This window comes from Ailuropoda melanoleuca, chromosome X (genome assembly GCF_002007445.2).
Source record: "Ailuropoda melanoleuca isolate Jingjing chromosome X, ASM200744v2, whole genome shotgun sequence".
Lineage (NCBI taxonomy): Eukaryota > Metazoa > Chordata > Mammalia > Carnivora > Ursidae > Ailuropoda > Ailuropoda melanoleuca.
This window is the reverse complement of record NC_048238.1, coordinates 93,048,503-93,070,949: the sequence shown is the minus strand read 5'-3', so window position 1 is coordinate 93,070,949 and position 22,447 is coordinate 93,048,503. Positions and strand designations below refer to the sequence as shown.

The window sequence follows — 22,447 nt, the reverse complement described above, 5'->3', positions numbered from 1 at the left end:
GTTTCTTGAAGAATGGGAATACAGGGAAATACCCTTACCAGCAAACAGGACTGACTGGAACTGTAGTCCTCATTTGGCAACCGGAAGAAATGCAATTTTTATAATCCCCACAGTTCGTTTTAATGGATATACATTATCATAATATTAAATGGGTCCAAAAGGGCCAGTCAGAATAACAGGTCACCTTTTAAAGATTGAAATCCTCAAACTTAAGGCTCCACAGTAGTGTTGTTTTTACTTAGCAACATTCATCAACAAACATCAGACTGGAAGCTCTTCAGAGTTTGTTTCTTCTTATTTCACTTCCATTACATAATACTTTCCCAGTTCCCTATACTCTTACATAGGAGGGACCCAGTTTCTTTCCTATTCTACCCTTGTTCTAGACCCAGCTGTCTTTATACTTCTATTTTTATGAACTAGTTTTTCTGCAGTCTTATATTTGGGCTTTAAATATACTTTAAAGGGGCTTGAAATGCCAAAACACTGTCCTTGGTACAATATAACTGTTGAAAAAGTAGTTCTGTTTACAGATCTTAGGGCACTAGGGCATAGGGATGGTCTTTCCAGGAGATGGAGTTACACTGATCCAGCCCCACATTCTCATGTAATACCAAAGTCCCTCCATGTAAATGAGCCTCTTAAAGGATGATGGTGTGCACTCATACTCAGGATACAGTCTGTGATTTACAAACTGAGCAAAGTTCTATAAAACCAGCCTGCTTGGAGCATAAGCCTGGGAGCGTGTTTTCCTTATTATTATTTTCCAGCCCACTGAACTAAGTCTCAGAACTGGTGAATACATTACGGGTACTTTTTTTTTTTTCAGTCTCAAATACTGAGATTGTCATAGACACTGATGGAGTCTCCTTTGTCCTTAGTTTCTTAGACCAGATAAAGGTCCTTTCCAGTTCTAAATTGTCCTTTTCTCTCTGGGTTCTCAAAATTACATTATCATTTACTTAGTAGCTTTCATTTATATACAAGTAATTCCTTGGGCACAAGATCTATGTGTCGAAACTATAGAACATTACCTCTAAGTCACTATCTCTTAATCATCTGTCAGTTTTGACTAACTGCTTTCTTCTTTTACATCCTTTACCAGTACTTTAACTATCTCTCTATAGCCCACAGGAAGTTGGAAGAGAATAGCTAATCCAAAGCAACTACTGCTGCTACGTGTGAGGGAAGCAAAAGCTGTCTCAGGGGAAGCAAGTGGACCTAGCTAGCTCAGTTAAGACAGATGATCTGCAGCTAGGTGGATAGCGGTGCCATCCATCCCCAACGTGGGCATGGAGGTTTCAGAAAGAGCAGGAGATCAGTTTAAGGAGCCCAGGCTTTTGAACAACTATTTCCCTCCACCAGCACAGATCATCAATACTGATTATGTTTCAGTTTCTTACAGGAGTTCTTTCATTTTGTTTTGCACAAAAGATACTACTGTAAGGCAGCATTTATCTGAAACTCTGGGTTGTAGTTTTACGGAGATCTAAGATTGATAACCCAAATTAATGTAAAGGTTCTGTGGCATCAGCAAAGTCTACAGAAACGGGAAAAGTCATTTTTATGACTGTCTTTTCTTTGTTCTGTCTTTACCATTGCAAAATGGAAAGTGACATTTGACCAAGGAGGTAAGGAAGGATAAAGAGTTACTCTTTGAAGCTCCCTTTGGAAAATATGTTCAAGGGTTAGAATGTGGAGGGTGAAAAGTAAACATGCAAAGTCTTTCACAATCATGTTTTAAAATCCAGGTCAGCCAATACCTTGTCTTTTGTTCATGAAAATATCTACATTTAGATTGCTCTATGATTGGTTCCCTCACTAAGAAGTTTAGAAAAACATGTCCTAAGTCTGTCACAGAATTTTCCATGTAAATGATGAAAACAGAATGTAATTACAGTATTTGTACACTTAGCATTTCTTGACAAGTAAAAAGTAAAATTTGAAGCAAAAGACAAAACTTACTAGGGTTCCCTTCTTTGGACTGGATGACACTATTCTTGAATGCAAAAAAAAAAAGGATCATTGAAATGAGCAAATATTGCTTATGATTTTTATTTATTTCTTCTTTTAAATATATCACTACTCAAAAAATATATGTGTGTGTGTATATATATACACACATCACTACTCTACCAGTAAGTGGCATTTGAGGATAATTTTACTAAAATGAAACTGAAAGCCATGTGAAATTTGCTTTATTACTATAGAACCATAGGAAAAATGACTGAGGCAGTAGTTTTTATATTAATTTTCTCTTCAATTCCAGACTGCTAGTAGGAATTCATTTCAGAACTTAATAAAGCCTGACATCACCAAAGTGGAGCTTTTAAAAGATGTCCACAGCAAAAAAGATCTTATCATTCGTTTGGTAACTCATGATATTAATCAAGATGTTTCAGAAAATAAAGTGGAAGAGGGCTTAACTTCCGATGAAGATGAAGTTGTTTTACAAGACGTAGTGAAAGAAGAACTTCCAGAAGGCCCATTTGAAGATCAAGTAAAAGAAGACATGAAACCCATTACAAGCACAGTGGCTTTTCCCACGCCACCGAAGAGCAAGAGAAATCTGAAAAAATTTTTGTCACTAGGAAAATGTTGTCAGAGTAGATCTACTGTAACTATAACAAATACTGAAGCATCACCAAATCAATGGACAGAATCTGAGGAGACACAACGAAGAACTGTTTCTAATGCTGATGTGACTACTTCCAGATCCTCGACTGGCACAGATTCTTCCTTTTGGGAGAGAAAGACACAACTAAGTGTAAGTGACAAATGGGACTCTCAGTGACCGGGTTTCTATAGAGAAGGTGCAGAGTTTCACAAACTTAGTCCAAGTAATTTATGTTGGGTAGGAAGAAGAGGGCATAAACTAAATCCGGGCAGTCTCTCCCAACTTTGATGATATTTATAACGAAAGGGAAATGATTAACAGATGAAGTCAGAAGCCTCAATTGAAGAAAAATAGAGCATGGAAAGGGTCCTAGGTTAGCCAGAAAGACAAGTAAAACATAAAAAGGAAACCAGTTAGTTAGGAGAAATGCAATCTAATTATTTAAAATCATAGATTTGATTTTTTTTTTTTTGTACTCTGACCTATAAATACTCACTGGAAGTTTTGTTTGCAGAAACTCCATGCCAGTGGACAAGACCAGAAGATGGGCTGGAGGGGAGTAAAGATTCATGCAAATTCAGCCTATCTGGGTTTGAATTCTGGCCTTGCCATTTAGTAGCTATGTGACCTTTGGGCAAGTTACTTCACCAACTTTTTTCTCAAAAATTACCCAACTTGTTGAAACACAGCAAGTTATGCAAAGTATGTTGAATATTCCTCAGTCCATAAGCCCCACTATTACTCTGACAAACACAGGGGCCTTATCATCCTCTTGGGTTGGCCCTACCAAAAAAATTGCACTGTACATGCATTTGGAAGATACACATGATTTAGGATTTCCTGGTGAGACAATCGCCTGGATTATCCATTTGCAATGATTTCCAAGTTAACCCAGAAACTGCAGTGAACCAGAGAAAAGAAAACACAGAGATACAACTCTGGCCAATTCAGAGGCTCACCAGGACAATAGCCTCAACACAAACTCAGATCTGTTTATTAAGATCTATTTATTAGGAAGCCCTGTGAGATTTTAGGAGCAAACAGTGTGCCTGATCAGAAATGCTGGCTACATAACTAAGGAAATATTATAGTATATTTTACTTAATTTATTACAAAATCTCCTTTTTATAATTACCTGACTTGTACTTTTCCAGAGAGAAGAAAGGAAAACTAGTACTGAACCGGCATATTACTTCTTACATAGAATTATGAGTTCATCCTCATACAATGAAGAGGATCTGCCTTCATTTTCTAGGTACAGTGAATTAAAGCAATATGAGTTGGCTAAGAAATAGAAAACCAAAATGAAAATTATGTTGATGAGAATCATGGGCCCCTCAAGTAAACATGTGAGAAAGCCAGTGTCTCACCCCTCAAACTCCCCTCACTCCTTCCCCTTGTTCTCCTCTGTGGTTACTTCCTGGGCCTCCCCTTTCCATGTTCTCTTCCATTCCTGTTTATCTGGTCTATACTTCCTTCTTGCTAGTATAGTGGTCTAGTTAGTATAGTTAAATTAAGTCTTCAATGTGTTAGATTCTGGAACTTAAGAGACAGGCCCTCGGTCAACAATAGTTCCTGCACTAATGGCCCACCTAAAGGGCTTCCTACTTAGTTTCCTTATGTACCTAAACACTCAGCAGTGCGGCACTGACTGTCATGGGGATTCCCAAAATGGAGGGGTTACATAAGTTGGAGCGTTCAGGAAAGAATTCTCAAAAGCAGTGGAGCTTGATTTGGGCCTTAAAGGATGGATGAGCTTTAGACAAGACCATCCAAGTTGGGGAAGACTGTTAAGAGAAAGGATGGACTCTGCAGTATTTATAGGAGACAAGGAAGAATAAAGTACACTGTAGACTTGAAGTCTGATTAACACTTTTTCTAGAATAGCCTAAATGTGCCTAAAATTATTCCAATGTTTATAAGAATATTCACAAACTGGGGAAGAGTTACACTTTGTATCATGGGAAAACTAGGGTATAAGGAGAAAAATCTACCTGATTGTAACTATATTCTTTTCTACTTGGCATTATGAAATTAAGGTTTCTTTTTGACCTGATGCCATTTTAGGACACCTACCCCTGGCCCACCATTGATCCTTTCTCCCTTCATGATTGTTGTAACATACGTAAGTAGTAATGCAGGCGACTCTCAATTATTTGTGTCACTGGAGAAGAAAAGAGGGCACATACAAAACCAAATAAAAGTTGATGTAGCAGTCATTTTCACTTGATTTGAGAACTCAGAGACATACCATTCTAGATTTACTTCTATACGAATAATGATTTTGACAGATTATTCTTTTACTTAATCAGTATTCCTTCATATGTTAAAACATAGAAAATGAAATGTCTTTTATCTTTTTTTAGTGATGATGATCGTCTTTCAGATCCAAGTGCCAAAATAACAGAAGGTTGGATTGATTTTTTTCTCTTAGATACTATTTAAAGGAGACTTTTTCTTTGCATTGATAAATTTTCCTCTTGTGAAACATGAAGTTGACACTGAATTTTCTAATAGATTGACCTACTTTGGGGGAGTAGGTATCATGAGCCAAGGCGTTTGCTTTTTCTGAATCACTGAGATTTCATTAATAATTTTGGTATAAAGTACATGGTGTGATATTATGGGTTTAAAATTGCCACGCTCCTGTAGGAAATATCCAGGACATATGGGTTTATCACATCTATATGTGTACTACGGTTCATGCTACTAGGATTTAATCATCTCTTTTTAAGAGTGTATCCTTGCTTTGTAGGACTAGCTTAGCCCCAGTAAAACATATTTTAAAAGCTTTTTTTTTAAGATTTTACTTATTTATTTTTGTAAGAGAAAGCACCAGCATGGGAGAGAGGCAGAGGGAGAGGGAAAAGCAGACTCCCTGCTGAGTAGGGAGCCTCCATGGGGCTCAATCCCAGAACCCTGGGATCATGACCTGAGTCAAAGGCAGACCCTTAACCAACTAAGCCACCTAGGTGCCCCCAAAAGCTTTTAAAGCTAAAAATTAAACTTAAATTTATTTGTTTATGTTAGAATCTGGCTAGAGTAGACTCCACTTTCTTTTGTTTCTGTTAGAACTGACATTAAAATATTTACAACTTGAGTTTTTAGTCCCCTATTCTTTTATTTTTTTTCTGAGTACAATGTACTTCACAATACAAATTTAAAGAATTTTTAAAGCATGAAATAATATACAGTTTTCAAATACTTTTTTTCCCACATGATGTGACCATCCACCAGGGGTTTTTTAAAGATTTTATTTATTTTTATTTGAGAGAGAGAGAGCAGGGGGAGGGGCAGAGGGAGAGGGAGAGGGAGAAGATGATTGGTTCCCTCACTAAGAAGTTTAGAAAAACATGTCTGGCTGACTCCTCAGTGTGATCCCAGAAATTCCCCTCCCATACGGCTCTCTTAGGAAGTTTCCAATAATGGCTGAAGCCATAGATCCGCCTGGATCCTCTTCTCTGTTTTGTATCACTTTTGCTTCCCTCTAGGTTTACTCTAACCGCTCCCCAGTGTGCGCATACACACACCCTCTCATACACCCCTCGTTAGTTTTCCAGACACTTCTCATTTAGCAATACTAACATCTATTTGACAACCTCAAGCATCACTTAAAGGCCAGTCTGGAGGCCTGCTGACAGGCTTTTCCACTGCCAAGCTGATTTCCTGGCTCATCGTGACTCTTCTTGCTGATTGTCCTCACTTGCTGAGTTTTCCCCATTGTAAAATTATAGTTAAAGGCCTGATCCATTAAGATATTCAGCATTCTTTATCGAGTAGCACAGAAATTCCTGCTTGTATTCAGCTCCAGGTAAACATTAGTCACTGTACACATGAATAACTCTCCAGTGTCTGACACGGGAAAAGAAGCCATCATGTTTTCCTTAATGCCAAAGTCCTTACCATCATCTACAGGGCCCTATATGGGCTGCCCACCCTCTCTTCCCAACGCCCATTTCCCGTTTGTCACTCTGTTTCCCCTCTGTCCACTCACTGTCACTCCTCCAGCCACACTGGCTTCCTTACTGCTCCCCTAAAATGCCAAGCATGCTCTCACCTCAGGGCCATTGCCTTGCTCTTCCTTTGCCAGGGACACGCTAACCCCAGATAGCTGTGTGTCTTCCTCCCCATCTCCTTCCAGTCTTTGCTCAAAAGTCACCATCTCTGTGAGGCCTTCCCTGACCATGCCATGTAAGATGGAAACACACACACTATCCTCCCTTACCCTGCTTTATTTTTCTTCATAGCACTTAAGTCACTATTCAGTCATTCATTCATTCAACAATTTTTTTAACAAGTGCCTACTATGTGCCAGGCACTGGAGATTCAGTAGTAAAGAAAGCAGATAAATATTCCTGCCCTCATCCTCTGGTAGACTTTATATTCACTTGAATATAAGCTTCATGATGGCAAGGGCTTTGTTTTGTTTAGAACTGTACACCCAGCACCTAACATGGGACTAAAATATGGTAGATGCCCAAGAAACATTTTTTTGAAAGAACAGCCTTAGCCATCAGAGCCAAATGTAGTCTCTTTGTTGGGAGTTCCCTAGCCCTCTCCCCATTAGTCAGATGTATAGCCATATTTGGGAACTACTACAGAGACCCTGGCTGCACATTGGAATCATCTGGCAAACTTTTAAAACTGACTCCCAGGCCCCACCCCCAGAGATTCTGATTGGTCTGGGTTGCAGCCTAGGCCTTGGGAGTTCTAAAGGCTGCCCAGGTGATTTTAATGTATAGGCAACATTGCAAACCATTGACTTAACCTACTGCTGTCAAGCCATTCGGGAGCATCTGCACCGCGCCCCCACCTTCCTTTAGATCAGGAGCGCTCAGCCTGGCTACACATTGGAGTCACCTGGGCAATTTAGAAAACAGATAAATGCTGGCCCCACCCTCAGGGGATCCTGTTCAATTAGGGTAGGGCCAAAACATGCCTATTTTTAATATTTATCCAGATGCTTCTCTTGTGCCGCTAGTGTTGAGAACCAGTTCCTTAGATTGTCCCTCTCCCAGTTGATCCCTTTAAATATCCTATTTCGCAATGTCTTAATCTGTAAACTGCCTCAAATCCTCTTAGAAGAATTAGAGTCAAACTGTTACAATAATACTCTGCCCTCCACACCATCCGTACAAAACACAGCTTCTCTCATCTTGCATGAATTTATGCCTCAGTTCATGGATTTGCTACTTCCTTTTAAACTGCCACCACCACGGAGTGGCTACCCTGCAGCCTGGCCACCTCCGCCAGCCTATTTCATGCCCTTCTGTGATCAGGCCACGTCTGCATCCCAGGCGGTGATAAAGGTCCATACAGCAGAGCCAACATCCGAGCCACTGTGCCTGCCCTACCGCCTCCATGCTCCACACCTCACAATTGTTAAGAACTATTTAAAGGGAGATTGTGGTAGTGAATTGGACATCCCTTTTCCCCCTTCTCCCCTAAAGACCCCCCCATCATTATCTTCTCTCAGAGAAGGATCTAAAACATGTCATTTATTCCAAGCCCCAGGAGGGAGGGGGCATGCATGGGTGGCATTTTTTGCAACCTGGGACACTTGAGCCCTTGAAATGATCCTATAGGGGCAGTGCATGCCCAAGCCTGCGGCCAATCCTGGGTGTCATAATTCCAAGAATTTGAGGAGTCACACCTAGGAACAGCCGAGATCCCAGAGAATAATTCTTTGAGACTGCAGAATGCCAGCATTGGGCTATACAAATGCCACATGGTTGTGCTTTGTCCCTCGAGGGTCTCTAGGTACTTCTGGTGTTCGCTGTCCAACAAAGGACAGAGGCTTAAGCTACTATTTCACCTCACCTCTGTCTTGGCAGTTTATCACCCTCTATAAACGTGAACGTGCTCTGGCCAGCCTGTATTCTTCAAATGATGGTGTTTCAGGTACAACATATTTATCATTTTCTAATAAAGCTCTCAATGATGTCATTCTAAATATATTCACTCCCTGTGCAGTGAGTGGCTCCTGCCTTGCACAGTCCCCCGCCACCAATATGGGGTTGAAATAATACCACTTACTATGTATATAGATTGTGATTTGTGAGTTGTTATGCAGTTCTCAATTGAACCTCCCAGCAAAGGGGTGACAGTTCCTGGCAGTGACATTTATCATGTGTCAGCTACGTACCAGGCATCTGTCAGCTAAGTGCTTTTCTCACATCCACCCTGTGAATCACCATGTCCCAGGGCAGTGTCCCAAAGTGTTGTTCAGTGACAGCTTGCTTGCGTCAGGATCATCCAGGATGCTTATTAGCCATGCAGAATCCTGGCCCCTCCCCAGTGCTGCCCAGTTTTTATCTCTGGGAAATGGGATCCAGGCATCTGTATTCTTAACAAGATCCTCAAATTGCAAAAACAAAGCTTCATTTTTCCTTTCCAGTGAGATTTCCAGAATATGGCCTTGTAGCGCGTGCCTCAATCCTATAACTAGAAGTCGTTGGCTTGCTTTTTCAGACTGCAGATCTCTCCATTCAAGCCTTTGTCTTTGCCTCTGCAGATTTTGACTTTTTCCTGATTAATTTCTAGGTTGTTCTTATTTTGTCAACTACTAGCACATTCCAGTACTGCATTATTAATTTGAAAAACTAAAATTTTCCCCCTTATTTGGGAGTAAACTTGCTGTCTCCTACCTTACTTTTAATCATAGATTTTTGAGGGATGCCTGGGTGGTTCAGTTGTTGAGCATCTGCCTTCGGCTCAGGGCATGATTCCAGAGTCCTGGGATCGAGCCCCATATTGGGCTCCTCCGCTGGGAGCCTGCTTCTTCCTGTCCCACTCCCCCTGCTTGTGTTCCCTCTCTCGCTGGCTGTCTCTCTCTCTGTCAAATACATAAATAAAATCTTTTTTAAAAATCATAGATTCTTGAGATTCCCAAGGTTATATTGCTGGAGAAGATTAAAAGCTAGGTAACTGCAAAAGCTAGAGGAGAAATTTGTCGTTTACTGGAAACAAGAAAGTATGTGCTTTATTGCCCTGTATCTTTTCATGACATCCTGTCATGATGCATCGGCAACACAGATAAATGCTCATTTCTGTCCTTACACATACAGTAATCATTCTGTTAACATAAACTAGGATATGATTTGCACAAAACAAGTGGTGCAGAAAAAATGGGTCCAAATGGAGACTCTTACTGGCCACACAAGTCTTATATAGCTCACACAACAAACAGATCATTTGGGGTCAGTCAACTGAAAATTTATCCAAAGTGAGTCAGAAATGATAACCTTCTTTTAAAGCACTGCTGCTTTTACCTGGACGTTCTGAAACGGATGTCCACACTGCTAAGGATTGGAAGTTACCTTTTCGTGTGGAATCCGCTCCTCAGGCTGTTTTGGATAGTTATCTGATGGCATGAGGGAGAAGGTACTGCTGAGCTGGTTCGAAAAGCATCAGGGTGCAGGGAGTACAGAGCTGCACACCACAGCCTGGGCTCTAGTGCCAACTTGGCCACCTTCCGACCTCATCTAAAGTCACTAAGGTCCTCTGAGACAAAGCATCTGGCCTCACTGAATATCTCTGCTTTCCTTCCCAGGGGTGTCAGAAGGAGCAAATAGTGTGTTATGATGAGCACTGAGTCACGTGTAGAATTGTTGAATCATTGTGCTGTACACCTGAAACTCACATGCCACTGTATATTAGCTACACTGGAATGAAAATTAAAAACTTAAAGGGGGCGTCGGGGTGGCTCAGTCGGTGAAGCGTCTGCCTTTGGCTCAGGTCATGACCCCAGGTTCCTGGGGAATCGAGCCCCTCATCACAACTGGTTCCCCGCTCAGCGGGGAGTCTACTTCTCCCTCTGACCCCTCCCCCCATCATGCTTTCACTCTCTCTCTCTCAAATGAATAAAATCTTTTTAAAAAACTTTAAAAAAAGACTCTTTGTGAAAGCACTTTAAAACTCAAAAGTTATTATATAATGCTTCTTTCTGAATCCTAAATCATCAATCCCCAGCCTGACAGCTTTAATTAGAAAGTTCAATAAATGACCAGATTTCTCTCTTGGTTTGTTCACAGATGCTGATAAGCCCAGTACTTCCAAACAGGGGTCTGAAATGATGAAGAAGGTATCATCAGCTCTGTCCAAAGTGTTTTCAAGATCTAATGCCAATGTTTCCAAATCTTCCTCACCCTCCCCCCACCCTCACCAGGACAGAAGCTGAGGCTGCAACACCTAACATCAATAAGGGTGCTGACCTTCCTCAAAAAAAATAAATGGCTTTTGAAACATGACATTGTGTCCTACACACGGATTCTTATAAATATTTTAAATTCTCATAAGAGCAAAGAATGTACAAAAAGGCAGCTGGAGAAAAGAAGGGTTTGATAAATGCTTCTGATAGGCATTTTGGCACAAAAAAGAGGGACTGTGCCTCCCATCGAGATAATCTGTGGGATTCAATCTCTGCTCTTGAGGGCACTGAAGCCTTTCTGGGAAGATAAAACTAACTTAAAAGCAAAAGTGTGACACCAGTAAGAATGAGTTATGTATTTTGTGTGCTCTAGGAGTTCAAAGAAGGGACTCGTGGTTGTGAGCTGGAGTGGTCAGTATGAGTTTCTTGGAGAAACTGGAATTGAGGCAATCCTCAAAGGACAGGAAGGATCAGGTAGGTCTGGAAAGCACCAGGAAGGATTTCACCTCTGGTCCCAGAGCTGCATATAATGCCACCATCCCTGAATGATCTAATTCAGTGCTATCCGATGGAATCTTCTATGATGATGGAAATGGCACACACACACACACACACACTCCCTCCGGTCACATTTTCATTCCAGTACAGTAGCCACTAGCTCCACGTGGCTATTTAGTCACTAGTATGAGTGAAGAACTGAATTTTTCATTTTAGTTCCATTTAAATAGCCATGTGGACCTAGTGGCTCCTTCATTGGATACTGCAGTCTGGTTAGCACATGGCCTCATGGGCGGTAGCCCATTCAGATTAGGTTGAAAAATTCCCTGCAAGTTCATTTCCAAAGTCTATCCACAAACACCGGCAGTGCAAGGATCTGACTCCTCAGAGGGGCTTTTGATGCCTCCAGGCATCCTCTTCGCCCCTTCGAGACATAGGAACCACTGATGTGGCCAGAGGAAGCTCATGCTTTCCAGTCATATCTGTGCTCATGCACTTGCCAAAACTCCATTGATGGGGACGCCTGGGTGGCTCAGTCAGTTAAGCATCTGCCTTCAGCTCAGGTCATGATCCCAGGGTCCTGGAATTGGGTCCCGCATCTGGCTCCTTGCTCAGCAGGGAGCCTGCTTCTCCCTCTGCCTCTGCCTCTCCCCCTGCTTGTGCTCTCTCTCTCTCTGACAAATAAAAACTTTTTAAAAAAAAATTCCACTGATGGAGAGGTAACTGCAAAAATTCCATTGTTCCCTTCGGGAACACCAAAGTCAAGGAATCAAAGAGAGCAAATCAGAACCTGTACCTGCCAACTGGCCTCAACACAGTGCTTGGCTAGAAACTGCTTGCATGAGACAGAAACACCACTCTGGTACTGAAACCACCACTCCAGCCTCCCTCTCTCCACTCAGTCAACAGGAAGAGGATCACTCAACTAGTCATTCTCATACACTAGCTTTATCCAAAAGTTAGGTCAGAGGAAGGTCCCAGCTTTATGCAAACTCCCTGGGAAAATATTTCCAGGCAAGTAAATTTCCTTTATGCTGTACCTACAGTCCATAAATGTTATGTTAACTGAACTTTTGAAATAAAATGGGAGGCATTTCTGCACAAATACCACCTATCCCCAAATTGGCTGCCTTCATCCGTTCCCTCATTCCTGCCCCTACATACTGAAATTCATCACATGCAGCAGCCTAAGTTTTAAAGTCATTTTTTAACAGTTAGCAATAATGGCAAATACTGATCTTACATATGGATTTAATTTGTCTTTACTAATAAGTAATATAAATCCAGTTTGGAAGTCAAAAGTACAAATGGTACAGCGAAAGGTAAGCCTCTTCACCTCTGCTCTTCTAGATGCTACCTGGTTCTCCTCTCCAGAAGCAATCTCTTTTACCAATGGATCCCTCCTAAAGGCAGAAAACAGAGAGAGAAAGGAAGAATGGAGGGAGGTGAGAAAGGAAGGACGGATAGAGAATGCAAGCATGCTATTTGACAGATACTATTTCCTCGAGCCACTGATATGGTCTGTTTCTATGGTTGCATCTGTAGCTTCAAATAAAGTCGGTCCTCATTTTAAACAATTTTTTGTCAAATGAACTAAATGTCAAAAGGTGAGCACCACAATGGGAGGAAAGATGCCTACCATTAGTGGTTCAAAGCCTGCTGGCCAAAATACACTAAGCATGTTGGAGCTACTAGCTACAGTCCTTGGAGATGGAACCATCTAAATGTAAAGAAAGAGATGAAAGTACTAAATGTAAAAATGCACAGCTTCACTTGCAATGAAAGAAAATGCAAATTAGAATAACCTGAAGTTATCACAATACACCTTCCAGAGAAGAAAAAAGGAAATGATAAAATCCAGTGCTGTCCAGAATGTAGGGGAAAAATTATATTTGAACTCTACGGTGCTGATGGTTCCACAAATTTGATCTTTCTGAAAAGCAATCTAACAATAAGACAAGCTATGGTTCTGTCTGCACTTTTGGATCTAGTAGCCCCTCTTTGGGAAATGTGGTCCAAGGGAATATTACAAAAGAAAAATTTAAAAAGGACTCTGTATAAAAATGTTTGTAACAGTAGTATAAATTATGATGAAAAATTAAAACAATCCAAGCAGGGGGAACTGGTAGTGTATTAACAAGAAAGAAGGCTACACAGACACTGAAAATGAAAAGGACAGTGCAACCTAAACAAATAGAAATGCACATTTGAAATAAGCAAAACCATCCTGCAAAATAAGATGTGTGCTCTGACAACAACTAGAGTATACTTTACGATTTGGTAATCATATGGCACACTAATAAAAAATCCAAAGAAGTTAGAGATTTAATTTAATAATCATGAAGGTTTTTTGCTGTTGTGAGCTACTTGCTAATAAATGCCTTTCTCCTGAAGAAACATCATCATAATCATCATCAACATCACTTCTTAAGCCACTTGTAACCCTATCCTAAGCCAAATGGAATGATATCTAATACCTCAGTTTCTTCTGAGGCACGAGGAAAAGGAAAACATCAGTTCAGACTTTTTTAAATGGCTTCTTTAAAGAGGCTAGGTCATCTCCAGTCATCCCCAAGTGCTCTTCTAAACCCTAAGCTGGCAAAAGGTAGTCACATTTTTGACTGAAGTTCATTGTAGAGAGTATACTGCCTTAAATTAAATGTACTATCACAACGGACATAAGTCTGCATGATACACATATGCTTTATTTTTTTTTTAATTTTCACATACACTTTAGAGTAACAACATATGTCATACAGTTTTGCCCCTTTATAGGACCTGGCACATCATTTCAGTATTTTTAATGATTTATCTAGGGACCAATGTATCTTTGATTACATACTATTGGTCGTACTTAATTTACAGAATAGAAAATGCTTATCATAAATGTAATTGTTGATTATTTCCTACTGAAAACTATAACCTGCTCTTATCTATTTTATGATGCAGTTTCCAGTAACACCTGCAGGAATCAGGAGTCACTAATTTAGTAAAGGAAGAACGCTAGGTTAAATCTTTCTAGTGCAAATAATCACACCCCAAATTATGTCTTCTAAATTTACATTTTCAGATAAAATAAAAGACATCAGGAAACATTTAACTTTATTCTTTGGTCCTAACAGCACAGCACAGAGCACTTTACACTTCACTAGAATCCCACTTAGACAATGACCAGGTTATTCCTTTCAAATAGCTTCAAAACATGTTTACAGAAGGGATGTCCTGTACCAGATAAGGATTATCTCCAATTTAGGACTCAATGAGTCCATAAACTGCTGAGACAGATACTTATTAGGTACATGCCCCAATAGGTTAGAGGAAGCAAAAAGGGACAGACAGACAGACTAGGGTGCTAATTAGGCCACCATGAAAGAAATACTGATATGGCAAGAACCAAAAAACACCCTCAATGAGCACTTCATTCAATGTGGCTGTTTAGCGTTGAGATCACTGGGAATTTGTCCACCAATGAATTCCAACTGTCTTCTGCGAAGTGGACCCATGAAAGGAACAAACATTCACTGTTCCCAAAAAGCCGCCAAAACCAATTGCTAGCTGCTTGTTTCAGGCTTGGCCTGGTACAGGGTGTATGTGTGCCTCTTGGATTTCTGGCTGCAGGGAGCACGAGTGACAAACGGCCACAGCTGCTGAGCTCTGAAATCCAATGCTGCTGCCACTGAAATCCATTATCCCTGCATTTTCACCAAGGCCAAACGTCCCACAGGCTGCTCTCAGTCAATGACTGAATGTGGCAGGATATTAAGACAGGCCATTCCTGTGAGACACAGGACACCCTTCACAGGCGACTTGAGTCAGAGATGTTGTCAGGGAAGAACTCCAGCCTCACAAAGGACAGCAAGGACTAGACCTGTCACCACGTCACGGGTGTGGAAAGTAGACAGTGAGACTTAATGGACTAGAACAAGACAGTGTATTACAGCACAGCAAACAGCATCAGCAGGAGTATTGGCATAGTTCTGCCGGTTTCCCTCTCCCAAGTCCCACAGGACAATGTAATGAGCTCAGGTGGATGCCACCCATGCAGTGGGTTGCATGGCAGCTGAGGAACCCGGGGTCAAGGGCCTGGGACTTTTTGAGCAATGAGCAAACAAACCAGTGCCCCTCCCCTGGGAAGCAAGCAGTTAAACAGTAGTCACAGTGGTCCTCTTGCCCTATAGAAATGGCTCAATATTAGACCAGTAAGCCTTGCTTTCAAAGCCCTCACCAAGAAAGTGCAAGGATGCTCACGACCCACAGTGGACTGCCCCTCCCAACAGACGCATTTGCTTTGCCAGATGTCCTTAGAACTGCACCACACAGTCCAAGATCCTTCCTACCCACCTCTCCTTCCTTCCCGCACTCCTCCACAGGATCTAGACCTGTATCTAGGCTGTCCGGCAGCTCTCCTTGACTCTCCTGGCCCCCACTCATTTTCCCTCAAGGGTTTTCCCTAGTAAATCTCTCCTATCCCTAATCCTGTTTCGGCATCTGCTTTTCAGAGAACCCAAACTAGTGCAATTGGTGCCAGTGGTGATCCAAGAAAACAGGCTGTGATAAGGTGGGGTTCTGGGATGGCACCAGGCATTGCCTGGTGGACAAAATGGACACTGTCTTGATGGAGGTGCGGGACACAGATAGTCTCAGACACAAGATGGCAGTCCAACTGCTGAAGACTTCTCTGGAGATGACCTGGGAAAACTGAGAGAATGGCCTTGCAGATGCGGTGATTGATTTTTTAAATATACGACAAGAATAAGGCCTACAGAGACTGTGAAGATGGCTGGACACTGTGAAGTTGTACTGACGCCCTCCAGCGGGGTAATGGAAATGGAGGACAGTTACTAAGTAGCTAAAGAGTAAGTGTGAGAGCCAGAGGGCTTCTGCGGAGCTTACAAAGCCCCTTCCTCCTGCAGTGGAGGAGCAGGCCGAGGGAGAACATAATGGAGTGGTAGAACTCAAGGGAGATTAAATAGTCAATATTTAGTATGTGGTGCATCTGCTTTGCTCCAGTCAGGGCCACGTGATTCCATGTGGTTGGCAAATCCTGGGACCCCGAGACGTGGAGTGGGAACATCTAGCCAGACACCCTCACCCAGGCTTCAGTTTGCAGAGGGAACCATTCTTCCCTCATAACAGCTAGCATTTCCTCTGTGCTGGAAGATGCTGCAGAGCCTGCTCCCCTGACAAGGCAACGCACGTCCCCCTCTGAGAGTCTGTGTCCGGCCCCTCTCCTGGTTACTAAACTTGACAACTAGGATTAAATCCCAGCATAACCTGGCCATGTTAGTCCTGAGCCTAATTGAGAGAAGAAAGTATACACCAAAGAGCTGCAAGAATTAGCTGACAGGTACTGACAGGAAGGAGCCAAGGAAGCACTGGGGTTGCATTTCAAGGGTGCTACATCAAGAGGGGCAGAAAAGCAAAACTTGATAGACTTGGGAGCACATTCTCAGAATACAGATTTAATCCCCTGGAAAGGACTCACGTGGGATACAAAATCTCTACTAAGGTCGTTCTTAGAGGCCTGGAGAAAGTGATGGCTACCACTGAGCAAAGTAGAAACACCTGAACTGCCCTGACCAACAGCAAGAGAAGGAATGAAAAGGCAGAGGGAAGCGGACATGGTGCAGTAGATAGCCTGCACGAGGTCCAAAACCCCCTGAGATGGTAGTGTTGGGGGGGGGGCACACCTTGACGCAGAGGACACCTCACTCACCAAGGCCATCAGGAAGGCAGTGGTAAAAGGGGCACCGGCATCACTACATTCAGAGGTGACCTCCTCTGTAGGCCAGGGATGACAGTAAGAGATCATCACGGAGCTGGGGCCCAGAGTAACAGAGACCAGTGGAGGTGCTACCCACCAGCAGCTAGGAGGACACAAATACCAAAACAAACCACAAGGCCTGAGGGGCAGCCAAGGGATCTTTACCTACAGGGAGTTGCAGAGATGGCAAATGGATTCTGTGTCCCTAGGAATAAAACAGACGAGACAGCCAGCAAGGGTATCGAGATCTACATGCTGCAAAAGACAACAGTGGAGGAGTAGGGCTTTGAGGGAGGTTTCCCAATAAAAAGACCTAATTCCTTGCTCAGTTTCCAGACTACAGATGTTTTCTGACCTGGAAGAGGTAGCTGGGTCCCTAGAAGGAAGGACAATGACAAATATACTCCCCCCAGGACTTCCTCTAACAGGACCTATAGCCACTTACTTCAGTGTATATACACTGGGGAAAGAATAGCCAGACATTCGAGGAATACTGAACTTAAGATCAAAGTTGACACTGATACCTAGAGACCTGAAGCATGATCATGGCCCTGTTAAGAGTACGGGCTTCAGGGCTGAGGAATAACCGAAGCCATGGCCTGAAACAAGACTCACAGGGGGTTACAGGCCTACCTAGTGGTCATTTGCTACTCCTCAAGGGTGTAACTGGAATTGAGTTGGTGCTTGAGAGTAATCCCCATGTGGGTCCTAGGCCTATAGGGCAGGAGTCATCACAATGAGGAAAGTCAAGAGGCGCCTGGGTGGCTCAGTCCTTAAGCATCTGCCTTCGGCTCAGAGCGTGATCCCAGAGTCCTGGGATCAAGCCCCACATCAGGCTCCTCCACTAGGAGCCTGCTTCTTCCTCTCCCACTCCCCCTACTTGTGTTCCCTTTCTCACTGGCGCTCTCTCCTTCTGTCAAATAAATAAATAAATAAATCTTTAAAAAAATGAGGAAAGTCAAGTGGAAACCTCTGAAACTGATCCCCTCCACCAGGGACAAGAATAAATGGAGATGGTTACTTTTCTGTGTCAACTTGGCTCAGGCTATAGTACCCAACTAGTCAATCAAACATCAATCTAGATGTTGCTATGAAAGTATTTCGTAGATGTGATTAACATCTACCATTGGTTGATTTTAAGTAAAGGAGATTATCTTTGATAATCCAGGGTGGGCCTTATCCAATCAGTTGAAGAACCTAACAGCAGAACTGCAATTTCCCTAAAGAAATTCTGCCTGTAGACTGCAGTTTCAGCTCCTGCCCAAGCGTTTCCAGCCTGCTGGCCTGCCCTGTAAATTTCAGACTTGCCTAACCAGTCCCCACAACTGCAGAATGAATTCTTGCCATACACACACACACACAGGCACACCTCAGAGCTACTGGGGGGTCAGTTCCAGATCACAATAAAGCAAGTCACTTGTATCTTTTTGTTTCCCAGTGCATAGAAAACTTATGTTTACACTACAGTCTATTATGTGTGCAATTGCATTATGTGTTAAAAAAATGTGCATATCTTAATTTAAAAATACTTTATTGCTAAAAAATACTAACCATCATCTGAGCTTTCAGTGAATCATAACCACTGATCACAGATCACCAAAACAAATGTAATAATAATGAAAAAGTTTGAAATGTTGTGATTACCAAAATCTGACAGAGAAACAAAGTGAGAAAATGCTGTTGGAAAAATGACACCGAGACTTGTTTCGACACAGGGTTGCCACACACCCTTAATTTGTAAACAAACAAACACACATCAGTTATCTGTGAAGCACAATTAAGCAAAGCACAATAAAATGAGGCATGCCTGAATGCTTTCTCTTTAGGTACTGGCTTACAGCAGGATACATGTATCCTACGGGTTGTTTTCCTGGTAAAACCCCAATTGATACATAAATCGAAACAATATTACATCTCAGGGGAGACAGAGTAGATCAGTGCGACTATCAAGAACCTAAAAGACGCAGAGAATGGTAGCCCCTGTATCACTGCACCTATAGCCGAATGGGGGTTCCTGTATGACCAACTGAGGCAGGAAACAGCTTGAGCCTGGTGTACAGGGGGGTCAGGTCAGTATGTGGGTGCAAAATGAAGATGAATGGTATCTGTATTACAGCCACATTCAGGGGTGGAGAAGGAAAACTTTTCCAACAGACAGGACCTCAAGCAGTGCACCTGACTTGGTGTAAAAGCAGTGGCCTAAAGTGAGAATATTTATCGGATATGCACAGACCTCTGGGCAGTGGCCAATGGCCTGGCCGTCTCATTGGGAGACTGGAAGGACCAGGGCCGAAGATCAGAGACAAAAAGGTCTGTTGTAAAGACTGTGGGCTGACATGTGGGAGTATTTCTATATCACACGCTAACAGCCATCAGAGCATCCAGCATGGAAGAGGCACTAAACTGCCAAGCAGACAGAATGACTGAGCCAGGTGCACAGGCCTTTCGTCAGTGGCTACCACGCAACTGGCACAACAGACACATAAACACAGTGCCACACGGCTGACGAAGGCCCAAGAGCAAGGACTCCTGCTTCCCAGGGCTGATCTAGCAGGACTTCTCATGACGGGTGCTTTGGTTCAAGGACTCACCACGTCATTGGTCTTGCTGACCCATTTTCAGAACTCCACAGCAGTGTAAGACTTTTCCTACCCAACCTTCCTTCTTGCCTTCCCTCTTCTCCAAAGGTTAGACCTCTATCAGAGTCTGACTGCTTTCATAGACTCCTCCAACCTCCTTTCCCATTTTTTTCATGGGCGTTTTCCCCTTTAAAAAAATCTCTCGCACATCTAATCTTGGACCCAAACTAGCATACCAGGTAAACTGATTAAATGTGCTCACTATTAAAGCTCTATTCCTTTGTTTTGCAGGGTCAGAAGTTCAATCTTAGTGATTCGGCAGCAGTATTAAGGTCCCTTGAACTAATTCCTACTTAATTCATAAGGGACTGATTGATAAAAGGACAGGATTCTCCAAAAGAGGAAAAACTGCCAAGGAGACCAGAGAGATATGCAATGAAGGTGACAAAGTGTTCCCATCTCAGCAAGAACAGCTACTTGAAAAGGAAACTCAGCCCCCAGGTAGCCTGGTATGTCTGAGACGTGGAAAGGGAGCTGGCTAGCCAAAAAGTAGAAACAAGCCAAATGTCCATCCACCGAGGAATGGATAAACAAAATGTGGCCTATCCATACAATGGGATATTATTCTGCCATAAAAAAGGAACCAAGTACTGGGACGCCTGGGTGGCTCAGTCACTGAAGTGTCTGCCTTCAGCTCAGGTCATGATCCCAGGATCCTGGGATCGAGTCCCACGCCGGGGTCCTTGCTAAGCGGGAAGCCTGCTTCTCCCTCTGCCTGCCGCTCCCCCTGCTTGTGCTCTCTCTCTCTGACAAATAAATAAGTTCTTAAAAATCTTTTTTAAAAAGGGAACAAAGTACCGATCCATGCTACATGGATGAACATCAAAAACATACTAAGTGGAAGACCCCAGACACAAAAGGCCGTGTGTTGTATGACTCCACTTGTATAAAATGGTAGTTCCACGAATGGAAAGCAGATTGGTAGTCGACAGGGACGAGGAGGATGGAATGCAGAGTCTGCTTCACAGGCACAGGGTTTCATTCTGGGGGTGATGGAAATGTTTTAGAACTACACAGGGGTGGTGGTTTGGTACACCATGAATGTACCAAATGCCACTGAATTGTTCCCTTTAAAATGGTTAATTTGATGTTATGTGACTTTCACCTCGATATAAATAAATAAATAAATAAATAAATAGCAAGGAGGTGGGTGGATGTTAAAAAAGAGACATTTAAAAATTTTTTTAAAAGCAGGGTGGAGTGCAGAGGGAGCGGCCTGGTGTTAAGAATCACTATTGCATTCACATCAAGCTGTCCAGACCTAGTTAAACCACCCTTCTCTATGCTATGGCTGTACCTGCCAACTGGAAAGGTCACCTACACCTCTAGCACAAAGACCAGAATTCTAGAACTGCCTGGTATTTCCCCTTTCCTGACAATTTCATCATAAATTGGGATCATAAATTCAAGGGCCACATTTATAAAACCAAATTTAGCTGTTAAAACTACAGCTCTCGATGACTCTAACACTCAAGGGATTGGAAGAATTCAGCCTCAGAGATTTGACTTATGGTAACAGTAAAAGCATAACTGAATATGATTGCATTTTAAAGATCAAGTTCATTTCCAGTTCTATCAGGCAGTCAGACAGGCCGCAGTTTCAGTGGCGCCTGCGATCACTGGGGTTAGAGGACTCCCGGTCCCGCGAGTGCCGGGCCCTCTTATGCCTGTGCGACCTCGCTCGGCTCCTACTTCTACTTCTCTGAGTACGGCCCTCAGAACGCCCATTGTGCCGGCTGGAAGGTCTGTCTGAGCTTCGACCTCTATCTCTGTTCTTTTCCTCTCTTTCTTCCCTCCTGGTTGAGGACCTATGTTCATGCTTCAGCTTTTCTTTCTTCAGCTCCCTCTCTCTGTCCTCTGCTCCATCGCGGCAGGTCACTCTGACCTCGGGAGAGCTGGGGTGGTGCTTCCGCACCTCTCTGGGCTCTGACTTCTGACCCCTCTCTGAGTTCTTGGTGCTGTGCTTTTTAGAGCCAGGGTCATCTTTTTCCTTTACCATCTTGCTTCTGGGTGAAGAAGAGGCGGCTGGCTGCTCTGCCAGTACCTCCCGGGCAGTCTTCTCTTTGTCTTTCTTTCTTCTCTTTTTTTCCTTTTTGTCTGGAGGAAAAAAGGGGCACAACCAATAAGGAAAGGAAGTCGAAGGAGGGGGAGGGTATGCAAAAGGAAAGCACTGTTGGCAGGAGCGTGAAGCAGTGATAATCTACATTTCCACTAAGCATCTCCAAGAAGCCAACTTGGATGTCTGTCCTTCTTGATATGTCAAGTTGCTGTATAAGGTAATTCTCACCCTTAATTACCTTTCTAAAGACCCTGCCTCCAAATACAGTCACATTCTGAGGTACTGAGGGATGAGGACTTCAACATACGAATTTGAGGAGACAGAATTCAGCCCACAATATTAGTCTTCCACTGATACCTCTCCTTTCCCAATTAAAGTAAGGTTCCCCACACCTTTCCCCTTCATACTTAAGAACTGATTAGCAACTCTCAGTGAATGCCAGGAAGAGCAAACACTAAGGCTACCCAGAATCTTCTCCTGGGTCTTAACGCTTTACCTTTTTTGTGTTTTTTGGGGGGTTTGTCATCTTCAGAACCCTCAGATGCACTCACTGAGGGGGTGTGAGCCCCACAGCCCTTCTCCTGGAGTTCTTTGGTCATATCATCTATTTCTTCCAAGTCCTTAGGAGCACGATAGTTAGACACATGATCCACTCGGATAGTTCTTCCTTTGATCTAAGACAGATAGGCAATGCTTCAGCAGAGACAGCCCTCCCATTGAA

At 42.8% G+C, this 22,447-nt stretch overlaps 2 protein-coding genes across 3 annotated transcripts in view; one reads left to right on the top strand and one right to left on the bottom strand.

Moving 5' to 3' along the window:
* LOC100475469 (fibrous sheath-interacting protein 2) overlaps positions 1-11,163 on the top strand; it is a 66,601-nt gene extending 55,438 nt beyond the window's left edge. For both annotated transcript variants that reach the window (XM_034648858.1, XM_034648857.1), the window contains exons 18-21: positions 2,270-2,767; positions 3,772-3,872; positions 4,984-5,027; positions 10,651-11,163. In XM_034648858.1, the coding sequence (XP_034504749.1) occupies positions 2,270-2,767; positions 3,772-3,872; positions 4,984-5,027; positions 10,651-10,796 (789 nt within the window). In that variant the 3' untranslated portion in view covers positions 10,797-11,163. The remainder of the gene's footprint in view (positions 1-2,269; positions 2,768-3,771; positions 3,873-4,983; positions 5,028-10,650) is intronic.
* Positions 11,164-20,340: 9,177 nt separating this feature from the next.
* The window catches only part of RBMX2 (RNA binding motif protein X-linked 2), a 37,046-nt gene continuing 34,939 nt past the window's right edge, over positions 20,341-22,447 (bottom strand). The window contains exons 6-7 of the mRNA XM_002918606.4: positions 22,223-22,400; positions 20,341-21,764 (exon numbers count right to left, since the gene is read on the bottom strand). Of these exons, the coding sequence (XP_002918652.2) occupies positions 21,268-21,764; positions 22,223-22,400 (675 nt within the window). The 3' untranslated portion in view covers positions 20,341-21,267. The remainder of the gene's footprint in view (positions 21,765-22,222; positions 22,401-22,447) is intronic.